The sequence below is a fragment of the Hypanus sabinus genome (assembly GCF_030144855.1).
Source record: "Hypanus sabinus isolate sHypSab1 chromosome X1 unlocalized genomic scaffold, sHypSab1.hap1 SUPER_X1_unloc_7, whole genome shotgun sequence".
NCBI lineage: Eukaryota > Metazoa > Chordata > Chondrichthyes > Myliobatiformes > Dasyatidae > Hypanus > Hypanus sabinus.
In genome coordinates this window covers 490048-504665 of record NW_026778976.1, presented here as the reverse complement: position 1 = coordinate 504665, position 14618 = coordinate 490048, and the positions used below count along the sequence as shown (strand labels likewise).

General features: G+C 49.9%; 1 protein-coding gene across 14 annotated transcripts in view; it reads left to right on the top strand.

Annotated features, from left to right (window-relative positions):
* Nucleotides 1–14618, top strand: part of smarce1 (SWI/SNF related, matrix associated, actin dependent regulator of chromatin, subfamily e, member 1) — a 163689-nt gene that overhangs the window by 61115 nt on the left and 87956 nt on the right. For 7 of the 14 annotated variants that reach the window (XM_059957851.1, XM_059957856.1, XM_059957844.1 and 4 more), the window contains exon 4: nucleotides 3796–3900. The exons of the other annotated variants lie outside the window; for them this stretch is intronic. In XM_059957851.1, the coding sequence (XP_059813834.1) occupies nucleotides 3796–3900 (105 nt within the window). The remainder of the gene's footprint in view (nucleotides 1–3795; nucleotides 3901–14618) is intronic. 14 annotated transcript variants of the gene reach the window in all.

The following is a 14618-nucleotide window of genomic DNA, read 5'->3' as shown; positions in this document are numbered from 1 at the left end:
AAGGAGGGATTTCTTTAGCCAGAGGGTGGTGAATCTGTGGAATTCGTTGCCACGGACGGCTGCGGAGACCAAAGTCATTGGGTATGTTGATAGGTTCTTGATTAGTCAGGGTGTCAAAGATTCCAGGGAGAAGACGGGAGAATGGGGTTGAGTCATGCTGGAATGAGGGCGCAGACTAGATGGGCTTAGTGGCCACATTCTGCTCCAATGTTTTATGGCCTTCAACACTGAATAAAAAATAACATGACTCAGTGGCCCAAATGGCTTGATTCGGCTCCTGAATCTTCATGGTCTAGTGTAGCTGGAAGATTATACTGTGCATTATTACCTACATGTGCATTATGAAGAAATACAGATTGGTAAAGTAATGTGAATTAAGTCTTTGCGAATTGATTCTGTCTGGACTCTAGAGCAGGGGTTCTTAACCTTTTCAGTGCCCTGGACCCCCCCCCCCCCCCCACTGCCCTGCCGTTAACTGGGGGGGGGGGGTCCTGTGGATCGTAGGCTGAGAGCCCCTACTCTGACTGCTCCTGGATGATTTTTCAGCGTTTGTTTATGAAGCTGCCTCAAACGGCTATAAAAAAAGTTTCCGCCTCCTTTTGCCCGTTGTGCTGTTACTATGATTTATTGCCGTGTACAAATTTAAATGACTGAAAGTGTTCGAAGAAGAGTGCAGAATTCCAAGAGGAAGTTATGAGTGGTGCTTCCAGCTGTGGTGATTCTCTGCTCTCCCACCGTGAGCTGCGTGGTACCGTCCAGTTGCCCTTGGGTCGGAGATCAAAGTTCAAAGATTCAAAGTGCATTTATTATTAAAGTGTGCGCGCGCAGTGTACGGCCCTGAAATTCATCTTCCCCACAGGCAGTCGCAGAACAAACCAGAACCCGCTCAGAGAAAAACATCAAACCCCGCTCTCCCCGCCCCCCCGCGCGCAAAAGCAAAGGACTTGCGGGCGGCAACGAGGAAAAGGAGCAGAAACGGAGAATATAAAATACAAAAAGGCCCGTTTCAGTGCCGTTCCCCTCCGTTCACTGCCTGCAGACGATGTCTCATGAGTGAGGGCCTTACAGTGCAGGGCAAAAGCGCATCCCCTCACGTATACGGTCAAACGTCGAACACGTAAGCATCGGTCCAGCCTGACTCTCCATTTAACTCCCATCTCCCTCTGCCTACCTCAGGGTCTCTTAAATGTCCCAAGCACCACTCCTGGCAGCTTGTTCCATGCACCCACCACTCTGTGTAAGAAAACCTGCCTTGGACGAACTCCACCCCCCCCCCCCCATACACTTCCATCCGATCAGCTTAAAGCGATGCCCCCTCGTGCCCTGGGGAAAAGTCTCTGTTCGTTCACTCGATCTATGCCTCTTATCATCTCTTAATCAAGTCAAAAGTACATATATGTCACCCTATATTCATTTTCTTGCAGGCAGAGTGAATAAATCCATAAAGAGTCAATGACACCTCAACCCCTTGTCCTCCTCCTCTCCAAAGAGAAAAGCCCCAGCTCACTCAGCCTCCCCTCAGGCTCTCTGGTCCAGGCAGCGTCCTGGTAAATCTCTGCACCCCCTTGAAAGCTTCCGCATCTCTTCTTTAGTAAGATATAGGAGCCATTACGCGATGCCATTTTGTCAAGGCTGATCCATTTCCCTCTCAGCCCCAGTCTCCTGCCTTCTCCCCATATCCCCTTTACCTGCCACCCTCTGCCTTAAGTATGCCCAATGGTTCTGCCTCCGCAGATTCCTCCTCCATTCCTCCTCAACGGGCATCCTCTGTCTTCACTTGCAGCCAGTCCAGCTCCAGTTGATGCGCAGATTTACTTGGAACATGGGGAATGGGTTAGGGGAAGAAACCTGACTCCTGTTCATTTGCTTTCAGTCATACGTGTGATGGATGGAGACTGTATCCCTTCTTATTGGTGGACATTTAATAAAAACGTTCTCCCCGTGTGTACCAGTTGAATGTGACTTTATTTTTGAGGAGCTGCATTGGTAGCTGTGCTCTGTCGCGAAGACTCCTTTCCGTCACTCTTTCACGGGTCTGGCTCCGCGCGGATGGTTAAGCTCGATGACAGCAGCCTCCGGGTTGTGAGATTGGGAGGCGGTACACTGTTCATCTCATTCAGTGTTTTGTCTCCGAGTGGAGGCTGTTCATTTCATCCCAAGCAAAGTACACTCTCCACACTTCAACCTGCTGCCAGTCAAAACGCAGCAACCATTATCCATCTGCATTACATACCAGTTGACAAATTTCCTGTGGTAGCTTCCACTTTGGTGTTCATCCAAAGACTAACCGCACTGCTTGGCTGGTCTTGGTTCCTTGGCTGACATTATTAGTTGAAGCGTAGAACAGCACAGTACAGACCAGTGATACTGAACCAAGCTTTAAACCTGCTCTGAGATCAATCTAGCCCTTCCCTCCCACGTAGCCCTCCACTTTTCTATCAACCATGTGCCTATCTAAAGGATTTCTTAAACCTCCCTAATCTACCTGCTTCTACCACCACCCCGGCAGTGTATTCCATGCCCTCGCGATTCTCTGTGTATAATAAAACAATCTGACATCTCTCCCTCTCCCCCTCCCCTCCCCTTACTTTACTCCAATCACCTTCAAACTGTGCCCCCTCATAGTAGCCATTTCCACCCTAGGAAAAAGTCTCCACTCGATCTGTGCCTCTTATCTCGTACACCTCTATCAGGTCTCCTCTCGCCCTCCTTCGCTCCAAAGAGAAAAGGCCGAGCTCGCTCAACCTCTCCGCATAAAGGCAGGCTGTCCAATCCGGGCAGCATCCTGCTAAATCTCCCTCCGCACCCTCTCTGATCCTTCCTGGACACAGGCAGGAGATGCTGGACCAAGTGGGTCTAGTCGTGCCCTCGGGAACCAAGGCAGAGACGGCATTTCGGTTTGGGGACCCCTTGTCAGTTGCAGTCTTCCTCCCTTCTGGTTTGCCTGTGTAGGGTACTTCATGTTCTGCCAATGACTGGATAAGGGGAGAGAGCGAGAGAGCCTGAGACTTCTGCACAGTACTGTGATAATTTTATGTATCGCACTGTACTGCTGCCGCAAAACAAAAACTAATTTCATGACGTGTGAGTGAGGATAAACCTGATTCTCTACTGTGGACTGAGAGTGGGAAGGGGGCAGGCAGAGGGGAATCACAGTTGGGAAGAGGGGGAGGGAGCAGAAAGCACCAGAGAGACATTCTGTGATGATCAACAAACCAATTGTTTGGAATCAGATGATCTTGCCTGATGTCTCAGGGCTGGGCACGTTTACACCCTCCCTCTGCCCTGGCACTCTTTCTCTGCCACCTGTCCCACCCCCGCTCCCGCGGCGCTCCACCCTCGCCGTTACCAACGTCCTTTGATCCTGCCGGATTTACAGACTAGCTCTCCGCTCCACGTTGACAAATACAGTACCGTGCGAAAAGTTTTAGGGGTCCTGGCTGTAACTATGTGCCCAAAACTTCCACACTGCATTGTACTTATAACTCGCCGCATAAAGTAATATTACCACAAGCAGTAAGTGCACATATGATACAGGTTTTTAAAAAAAGAGTTAAAAGCTGGGGTGCTTGTTGTAAAACAGGGAGGGGGGGCAACAATAATTTCATGTGTGTGTGTGTGTGTGTGTTATGGACTCAGTTTTAGTGCTGCTGCAGTCAGTAAAACTGCTTCTCCATGCTCAACCATAAGTTTGAATTTTTGCCACATTTTTTTGTATGCTGACCATTTCATTTCTGTGTTTTCTTGTTTGAACTCATTTCTCATCCATGTTTTTGTCTCATTTGTTTCCATCAGCAAATGCCCAGCACCCCAGGGTTTGTGGGATACAACCCTTACAGTCATCTGGCCTACAACAACTACAGGCTGGGAGGGAACCCAGGCACCAACAGCCGGGTCACGGTAGGAGTATTAACTATCACGTCGCAACGACAAAAAAGACGAGATCTATAGAGCAGCTCAAGGTCGGGATGCCGTCCGTGCCGGGTCTGAGGATCTGTCACGGGAGACGGCTGGCTTTGGGTCCTGTTCTCAGGGTACTGTTGGATTCTGATGATTTTTCTCCTTTTAAAAAGTTACAAGGTCCTTTCAGAAGCCGGGGAAAGAGGCACGAAGCCCGTTGCTTCACGATCATTTCACGAAGCGTTTTAAAATTGAAACGGACCGTGATTGAAGTCTGCTGAGCAAGGCCAGAGGGAGAGGAAAGAACTAAAATGGAGCCCAGTTGTGTATATACCCATCAATAAGAGAAAATCCCGTTCAAATTCATAGATAAAAGTTAACAAATTAGAAGGCGGTGTAATGCTATCAGCGAACTTGCATATGATCACCACTAGGCGTACTAGCTACTTGTATATAAGTTAATGAAAATGCGAGCAGATAATTAATTGTTAAACTGCAAAGAAAATGTCTAAGAAGCAGTCTAATCTGAGAATTAAACATTCAGATCCAACAGTACGCCACTTATTTGGTAAGTGGTTCAGGAGGTCAAGCTGATTTTCTCACTGCGGGGTGAGAAGCCTCGAAGTTTGGAAGGGAAACGTGTGGACGTCGGGAAATCCCAAAATGTGAACTGCTCTGCCGGCAAGTTCCCCCCTCCCTCCCTGCCCCCCGTGAAGGCTGGTTACTGCTTCTGTCGGGATCCTTTGTAGGAATTCTTTTGTTAAAAAGGGCTTCAGCTGGACCGTTAACCTGAGCGGCGTTTGTCCGATAGATTTGCGGTGTACTTCCGCTTCGTTTGGGCTTGGTGACGGAGCGTAGAAGCGCTGTGCCTGTTTCCGGACAGATATTGGGAAATGTGAGGTTAAGGCGGTGACCAGTTGCTTCAGCGAAACAGCCGCCTGGTTTTACCCTGGGGCTTATAGATCCTGTTCTCTCACTCTCAAACTTTTAGTATGATCTCTGGGCTGATTTATTGTCCCTGTCGTCGCCATCCCCAAGCCTCCTCCCTGCAACCTTCTCACATCCTCGCTAATAAAGGAGCTGTCAACCTCTGGTTTAAACACTCCCAATGACTTGGCATCCACAGTTGTCTGTGGCAATGAATTCCAGCACCCTCTCTAAATAAACTCATAGAAGCATGGAAAACCTACAGCACAGTGTAGGCCCTCCGGCCCACAAAGCTCTGTCGAACATATCCCTACCTAGGCTTACCCATAGCCCTCCTCTACTGTCAAGATGAATCCACACTCAGGTTGGAGGAACAACACCTTATATACCGGCTGGGTAGCCCCCAACCTGATGGCATGAACATTGACTTCTCTAACTTCCGTTAATGCCCCTCCTCCCATTCTTACCCCATCCCTGACATATTTAGTGTTTTTTCCCCCCTCTTTTTTTTCTGTCTGCCCATCACTCTGCCTGTTCTCCATCTCCCTCTGGTGCTCCCCTCCCCCTTTCTTTCTCCCGAGGCCTCCCGTCCCATGATCCTTTCCCTTCTGCAGCTCTGTATCCCTTTCGCCAGTCACCTTTCCGGCTCTCAGCTTCATCCCATCCCCTCTGGGCTTCTCCTATCATTTCGCATTTCCCCCTCCCCCCACTACCTTCAAATCTGTTACTATCTTTCTTTTCAGTTAGTCCTGACGAAGGGTCTCGGCCCGAAACGTCGACAGTGCTTCTCCCTACAGACGCTGCCTGGCCTGCTGCGTTCCACCAGCATTTTGTGTGCGTTGTTTACACATAGCCCTCTATGTTTCTGAGCTCCATGTACCTGTCCAAGAGTCTCTGAAAAGACCCTGTCGTATCCGCCTGCACCACCGCCGCCGGCCCATTCCACACACTCACCACTCTCTGCGTTTTTATAAAAAAATAAAAAAAATTTAAAAAAAAATTTACCCCTGACATCTCCTCTGTACCTACTTCCAAGCACCTTAAAATTGTGCCCTCTCGCGCTAGCCATTTCAGCCCCTGGAAAAGGCCTCTGACTATCCACACGATCAATGCCTCTCATCGTCTTGTACAGGTGTCCGCGGCTTTACGAATGTTCGCTTTACACCACGTTGCTTTTACAAAAGACCTACACTAGTGACCTGTTTTCACATCACAAAGAGGATTTTCACTATTACGAAAGTTTTTCCTGTATAAATCAAAGGTTCTTCGCTTTACGCCATCTCAGATTAAAGGTTTCTACCTTTGTAAAGGTGGAGGTGGGGAATCACCTGTACACCTCTGTCAGGTCAACTCCCACCCTCCGTCGCACCAAGGAGAAAAGGCCGAGTTCACTCAACCTATTCTCAAAAGGCATGCTCCCCAATCCAGGCAACGTCCTTGTAAATCTCCTCTGCACCCTGTCTATGGTTTCCACATCCTTCCTGTAGTGAGGTGATCAGAATTGAACACAGTACTCCAAGTAGGATATAACCAGGGTCCTATAGAGCTGCAACATTACCTCCTCATCTCTGTTCTAAATGGATGTCCCTATTCTGAGGCTGTGCCCTCTGGTCCAAGACTTCTGCCTTATAGGAAACATGCTCCCCACATCCACTCTATCTGTGTCCTCTGGTCCTAGACTCCCCCACTAAAGGAAACATCCTCTCCACATCCATTCTATCTGTGTTCTCTGGTCCTAGACTCCTCCACTATAGGAAACATCCTCTCCACATCCACTCTATCTGTGTCCTCTGGTCCTAGACTCCCCCACTATAGGAAACATCCTCTCCACATCCACACTATCTGTGTCCTCTGCTCCCAGACTCCCCCACTATAGGAAACATCCTCTCCACATCCACTCTATCTGTGTCCTCTGGTCCTAGACTTCCCCACTGTAGGAAACATCTTCTCCACATTCACTCTACCAAGGCCTTTCAATATTCGACACGTTTCAGTGCGACTTCCCACTCATTCTTTATAATTCCAGTGAGTACAGGCCCAGAGCCATCAAACGCTCTCATATGTTAACCCTTTCATTCCTGGAATCATTCACATTAATCTCCTCTGGACCCTCTCCAATGTCAGCTTATCATTTCTTCGATAAGAAGCCCAAAACTGCTCACAGGTATGGTCTGACCAATGCCCTATAAAACTGCAGCGACCCATCTTTGATCATATACTCCAGGCCTCTCGAAATGAATGTGCTATCATTGCATTTGTCTTCCTTACCACTGCCTCAACCGAGGAATTAAATTGCAAGGAATCCTGCACAAGGATGTCTCTGTGTCCCTCTGACATTTGAATATTCTCCCCATTTAGAAGATAGTGTGTGCCTTTGTTCCTTCTGAAGCACACGTCCCTACACGTCATTCCATCTGTACTTTGCCCATACTCCTAGTACGTCCAAGTCCTTCTGAAGACTCCCTGCTTCCTTAATACTACCCGTATCTCATCGATACCCGCTGTCGTATCGTCTGCGAACTTGGCTGTATAGCCACCAATTCTGTCATCCAAATCATTGACGCGTGTTGCAAAAAAGATTCAGTCCCAACACCGACTCCTGCAGAATGCCGCTAGTCACTGGCAGCCTTTGCTCCCATTATCTGCCCCCTGCCAGTCGGCCGATCCTCCGTGTACGCCAGTGCCTCCCCCGTAATACCGTGGCTTCTTGGTAAGCGGCTTTCAATCTCGCGAATTTCCTTTGGACCTTCTCCAATGTCGGCACATCCTTAGTTGGACAAGGGATCCGGAATTGCCCAGAAGTACATGCTGACCAGTGCCTTGCAAAGCCTAAGCGTTACGTCCGTGCTCTTACGGTACTGTGCAAAAGTCTTAGGCACATGTTTAAAAAAAATCTGTGAAGTGAAGATGCTTTCAGCAGTGATGAAATTAAATTTTTAAATATCAGAAAAAACTATAAAGAACAGTAAAAAAAAAAATCAATATTTGGTGTAACCTTTAAAACTGTACCAATTCACTTGAAGTCTGTTAGGTACACTGTCCTGCGTGTTTTTTTTTAGAAAGTTGGCTGGTACGTTGTCCCAAGCATCTTGGAGAACTTGCCACAGTGTTTGGTCGTCCTGTTTGTTTCTGTCTGTCCGGGTAATCCCAGACGACCTCACTGATGTTGAGATCAGGGCTCTGTGGAGACCGTGCCATATGTTGTAGGACTGGCTCCTCTTCTTACCATATAACAATCACAGCACGGAAACAGGCCATCTCGGCCCTTCTAGTCCGTGCCGAACGCTCACTCTCACCTAGTCCCACCGACCCATATAACCATATCACAATTACCGCACGGAAACAGGCCGTCTCGGCCCTTCTAGTCCGTGTCGAACGCCCACTCTCACCTAGTCCCACCGACCCATATAACCACATAACAATCACAGCACGGAAACAGGCCGTCTCGGCCCTTCTAGTCCGTGCCGAACGCCCACTCTCACCTAGTCCCACTGACCCATATAACCATATAACAATCACAGCACGGAAACAGGCCATCTCGGCCCTTCTAGTCCGTGCCGAACGCCCACTCTCACCTAGTCCCACTGACCCATATAACCATATAACAATCACAGCACGGAAACAGGCCGTCTCGGCCCTTCTAGTCTGTGCCGAATGCCCACTCTCACCTAGTCCCCCTGACCCATATAACCATATAACAATCACAGCATGGAAACAGGTCGTCTCGGCCCTTCTAGTCCGTGTCAAACACTTGCTCTCACCTCGTCCCACCGACCCGCACTCAGCCCATAACCCTCTATTCCTTTCCTGTCCGTATACCTGTCCAATTTTACTTTAAGTGACAATACCGAACCTGCCTCTACCACTTCTACTGGAAGCTCGTTCCACACAGCTACCAGTCTGTTACCCCTAAACTTTTACCCCCTCAACTCTCAACTCATGTCCTCTTGTTTGAATCTCCCCTACTCTCAATGGAAAAAGCCTATCCATGTCAACTCTATCTACCCCCCTCATAATTTTATCAAGTCTCCCCCCCCCCCCCAACCTCCTACGCTGAAGATAGTTTCTTGTGACCTTGGTCGTGTGTTTGCCCCCTGATCAGATGCCCTCCTAGTGATCTGGCGTGATGGGTGAGGATCACCGCTGGCTGCAGACACTCATCCCGGTGACGCTCTCCAGCTCTCCTACAGGCAGACTACCTCCTGTTTGAGCCACAAACTTCGAGCTCTGACTCGTCAGTCCCAGAGCTCTTGCTGCCACCGTGTTTTTGTGTGTAGGTGGGTCCCTGGGCTTTGTTTCCACTTCGTAGGAAGGCGACTCGTCCGTGAAGACCTCTTCTGGCAAAACCTCTCCGTACTGTAGCGGCGGGGGGGGTGGGGGGGTGGGCTCCAGTCGCTTCTGTGAGTTCAGGGTCGACTTCTGATCTAGCTGGACTGTTAGTTTGATACGTCTCCCACCTCCTGGGTCAGCTTCCGTGGCCGGCCAGTGTGTTTCTTGCCCTCAGCCCTTGGCCATTCCTTTATGATTCTTCAGAAGAGATTGGACAGCACATCCCCAGTTTCCTGTGAAATTCCGGATTGGGAGAGAACTTGTGTCTCGTTACTTTGCTCACTCTTGCCGTGGTGTAAGAATTGAAGATCTTGAAGGTTTAAACTTTCACATCCGCCACACCCCCACCTTTTAGTTTGGTTGTCCTTCACCCAGTTTGTTTCCTTCAACACCCGTTTCATTTAATCAGTCTAGTTCATTCGACTCATGTCACTGATCATTAGCATACTGTTCGTTGTCTTTGTTTAATCATACACTGGGCTACATACCTACAAAGTCATCAAGCTTTTATTTCAAAAGTGGTCTGTTACTTATTTCCTTGTCGAAATACAAAAATGTCTCTGTGACTTCTAATTTTTAGGGAAATGAATGTTTGGGAATCTAAAATGTGCTCCTTTCTACCGACGTGTTAATGCAGATGACAACAAAATTAACATCTGAAAAGCAAAATTTGTATAAAAATCTGGGGTGCCTAAGACTTTTGCACGGTACTGCATATTCTAGTCCACCCAAAATGAAATCTAACACTGCAGTTGCCTTCCTTGCCACCGACTCAACGTGCATCTTGACCTTCCCCAGGTCCCTGCCGTTAACTGAGGAGTCTGTGGACTCCCTGCTCTAGGGAGTCTGAATCATTCCTGAATGTTATGGAGTCCAGAAGCGGTGTCTGCCTTGATCTCCGTTTTTTTTTAAAATGCTGTTATTCCCCCTCTCATCACCGTGATCTGGGGGACATTTCGTAGTTAGGAATGGAAACTCCAAAGTTTGTATTTCGACCAGTGTTCAGCGTTTGCGTCTTTCCGGGCTGGGTACCCGCTTTCTCAGTGCGACCCCCGGCAGCGGGGAAAACTTGCCGTCCTATCACCACACCCATCAGCAGATGACGTTTTCTCCCTCAGCTTGCCCTGAGAGGCGCAGAGCCACGAGATGGCTGACGGGAGACGGGAAAAGAAGGCGGAATCTCATTGATAATCTATCACTGTATCCCCAGCTCGTGCCTATTAATTTACACCGGGGGTCAGATATATGTCCGCTCAGATTGGTTTTGATTTCTGATGTCTGTCTGTCTTTGTATCAGTAAGTCCAATAGAGAATCTGATGCTGCAGTTTTTAACGGTAAATTGTTTATTGTCGCATGTACCGAGTTATTAACCATACCCTTCCCTTTTGTGTTGCCTACTGTCGTTTTTTTTCTTGGCTTCAACCCTGTCATGTCTGTAAATATTTCTGGCATCGTCCTTTGTGAGGGATAGGGGGAAGAAGGACCCTGTGCTCTCTGCAGCTTTTTAAACAAAAGGACAAGTAACATGGGCGCAAGAGATTCTGCAGGTGCTAGCAGTCCAGAGCAACACGCGCACACAGAATGCTGGAGCGACTCAGCAGGTCAGGCAGCAAGTACGGAAACGAACAAACGGTCTGCGTTTCGAGCCGAGACCTTTCCTCGGGACCTTCATCGAGTCCCGATGAAGGGTCTCGGCCCCTGTTCATCCCTCTCCGTAGATGCTGCCCGACCTGCTGAGTCGCTCCGTCCAGCATCTTCTGTGTGTCGTAAGAGATGCCATTGGTCTCAAACCAAGGGCTCGGTGAATGAAAATTGAGATGGGAGGCATTTCTTCTCTTGGACAGTTTTGGACCTTTGAAGTTCTGTACCCAGAGGCATACCCATAAGGCACAAATTTTCATCAAAAAATCAGATAAGTAAACTTCAGGGCTCCGGGGGAATTAATAATTACAGTGATTGGACTGCAAACGGCAAAGCAACATTGAAGGCCTGCCTATTTCCTGTAGTTTAAAGTCTCTCCGTATATTTTTATCAGTATTGCTTCGGTGTTCGTACTTTATTAAAAGCAGCCGCCCGGATAGTCATGTCTTACCGATAGTCTGTATAGAATCAGAATCAGGTTTCTTATCACTGGCAGGTCACGTGAAATTTGTTAACCCTAGCAGCAGCAGTTCAATGCAATACATGATATAGAAGAAAAAAAACACACAAAATAAAATAATAATAATAAATAAATAACTAAATCGGTTACTGTATACATATTAGATTAAAAGTTGTGCAAAAAAAACAGAAATACTTTTCTATTTTTAAAAAAAAAAGTGAGGTAGTGTCCAAGGGTTGAATGTCCGTTTAGGGATCATTTGGCAGAGGGGAAGAAGCTGTTCCTGAATCGTTGAGTGTGTGTCTTCAGGCTCCTGTACCTCCTCACTGATGGCAGAGGGGAAGAAGCTGTTACTGAATCGGTGAGTGTGTGTCTTCAGGCTCCTGTACCCCCTCCCTGATGGCAGAGAGGAAGAAGCTGTTCCTGAATCGCTGAGTGTGTGTCTTCAGGCTCCTGTACCCCCTCCCTGATGGCAGAGAGGAAGAAGCTGTTCCTGAATCGCTGAGTGTGTGTCTTCAGGCTCCTGTACCTCCTCCCTGAAGGCAGAGGGGAAGAAGCTGTTCCTGAATCGTTGAGTGTGTCTCTTCAGGCTCCTGTACCTCCTCCCTGATGGCAGAGGGGAAGAAGTTGTTCCTGAATCGTTGAGTGTGTGTCTTCAGGCTCCTGTACCCCCTCCCTGATGGCAGAGAGGAAGAAGCTGTTCCTGAATCACTGAGTGTGAGTCTTCAGGCTCCTGTACCCCCTCCCTGATGGCAGAGAGGAAGAAGCTGTTCCTGAATCGCTGAGTGTGTGTCTTCAGGCTCCTGTACCTCCTCCCTGAAGGCAGAGGGGAAGAAGTTGTTCCTGAATCGTTGAATGTGTGTCTTCAGGCTCCTGTACCTCCTCCCTGATGGTAACAGTGAGAAGAGGGTGCGCTGCCGTGAGTCCTTAATAATGGACGCTGCCTTTCTGAGACACCGCTCCTTGAAGATGTCCTGGGTACTTTGTAGACTAGTAACCAAAACGGTGCTTCCTAAATTTACAACCCTCTGCAGCTTCTTTTGGTCCTGTGCAGTAGCCACCGCCGCCCCTCCCCGTACCAGATCATCAGTATTATAATCCACTCAGTGGCCAGTTCTTTAGGGACGTAAGTGGACCCCAGTGTGGTCTTCTGCTGCTGTAGCCCGTCCATGGCCAGGTGCGACGCGTCGTGCATTCAGAAGTTCCCCTCTGCACGCCACTGTTGTAACGCGTGTTTGAACCAGTCTGACCTCTCTCATTCACAGGGCATTTTCGCCCACAGCGCTGCCGACCACCGGATTGTTTTTTTGTCATTTCTCACACCGTTCTCTGTAAGGCGTTCCCAGCCTGGGGACCACGGATCCCTCGGTTAACGTCATTAAAAGGATTGGGAACCCCTGCTCTTGAGTATGCGCAGTAGCTTGGCGGTTAGCACAACGCTTTACGGCGCAGATGACCTGGGTTCAATTCCACTGCTGCCCGTGTGTTCTCCCCGTGACCGCGTGGCTTTCCTCCCATAGTCCAAAGACGTAGCAGTCGCTAGGTTAATTGGTCATTGGAAATAGTCCAGTGATTAGGTTAGGGTTAAATTAGGGCTTGCTGGGCAGTGAGGCTCGAAGGGCCTGTTCCTCGCTGTATTGCAATAAAATAAATAAATAAACAAAGCCCAGCAGTTTCTGAGATACTCAGACCACCCCATCTGGTAACAGCGATTGCTCCAAGACCAATGCCACTTAGGTCACATTCAGGGTTTCAAAGGTAGACTTAATGTCAGAGAAATGGATACAGCATAAATCTTGAAACGATTTCTTTCTCGCAACCATCCACAAAAACAGAGGAGTTTCCCCAAAGAATGTTAGAACCCCAGAGTCGCCCCCCAGCTTCCCTCCCTCTCGCGCGTATGCGGCAGCGAGTTCACTCGCCACTGAGCACTCAAGCCTGCAGTGAAGCCGCAGCAAAATCCCAAACGTGCAGGACTCCAGGACTCACCCGGTATTCGACACACTACAGTCTCTCCCTCTCCCTCTCCTCTCCCTCTCCCTCTCCCTCTCCCTCTCCCTCTCCCTCTCCCTCTCCCTCTCCCTCTCCCTCTCCCTCTCCCTCTCCCTCTCCCTCTCCCTCTCCCTCTCTCTCCCCCTCCCCCTCCCCCTCCCCCTCCCCCTCCCCCTCCCCCTCCCCCTCCCCCTCCCCCTCCCCCTCCCCCTCCCCCTCCCCTCCCCCTCCCCCTCCCCCTCCCCCTCCCCCTCCCCCTCTCCCTCTCCCTCTCCCTCTCCCTCTCCTCTCCTCTCCCTCTCCCTCTCCCTCTCCCTCTCCCTCTCCCTCTCCCTCTCCCTCTCCCTCTCCCTCTCCCTCTCCCTCTCCCTCTCCCTCTCCCCCTCCCCCTCCCCCTCCCCCTCCCCCTCCCCTCCCCCTCCCCCTCCCCCTCCCCCTCCCCCTCCCCCTCCCCCTCCCCCTCCCCCTCCCCCTCCCCCTCCCCCTCCCCCTCCCCCTCCCCCTCCCCCTCCCCTCTCCCTCTCCCTCTCCCTCTCCCTCTCTCTCCCCCTCTCCCCCTCTCCCCCCCTAGTGAGGGAGAAAGAAGTGTCTCCGTTTCACAGCGAGAGGGGAGACGTAACAAGCAACTCGCTGGTTTACCATGTTAAAATCTGTTGCGTTGCTTTTCCCGAGCTCTGTGCCCAACGATCTCAGGTCCCTGAGCATATAGCCTTAGACCTTGCATCTCCCTTGCCATGACACCGACTTCCAATCCCCCCCCCCCCATCGTCTCCAGAGCCATGAAACCTTTGACCTCTGAAGGCGAGTGGAGCTCTCAGGCCAAACCCTTGGCATGTCAAATAACGGCCAATCACGCAACCCCAGTAGCGGGTCCCATTCCCGCAAAGAACCAAAGCCAGCGTGTGACTCCAGGTCAGAGTCTTCGAAAGAACCCTGAAGGGGAAAAATTGAGATATTGAAGATGGAGGTAGAGCTGTTCCCAAAGATGCGAGCAAAGAAGTCGCCGCTAGGCGCCATTGACTCGCCTCAGCTCCTTCCCCCATTCTGACGTTTGGTCTGAACAACAACTGAACTCCTTGACCGTGTCTGCGTGCTTTTCCTCATCGAGATTGGCTGGTGACTAGCTGGTGCGCCGGACAAAGAGCCCGCTGTCAAACAGCGCAAAATGAAGGCGCCCCGACTTCGGATGGAAATAAAGAGAGCTGGAGTTACTCGGCAAGTCGAGCAGAATCTGTGTCACGGGAGATTCTGCAGCTGCTAGAAACCCTGAGACAGAGACACAGAGGCACAGACAGAGACACAGATGCACTCACACTTACAGAGACACCGAGACACACTTCAGTAGGGCTGATTGCTCAGTACACGTTG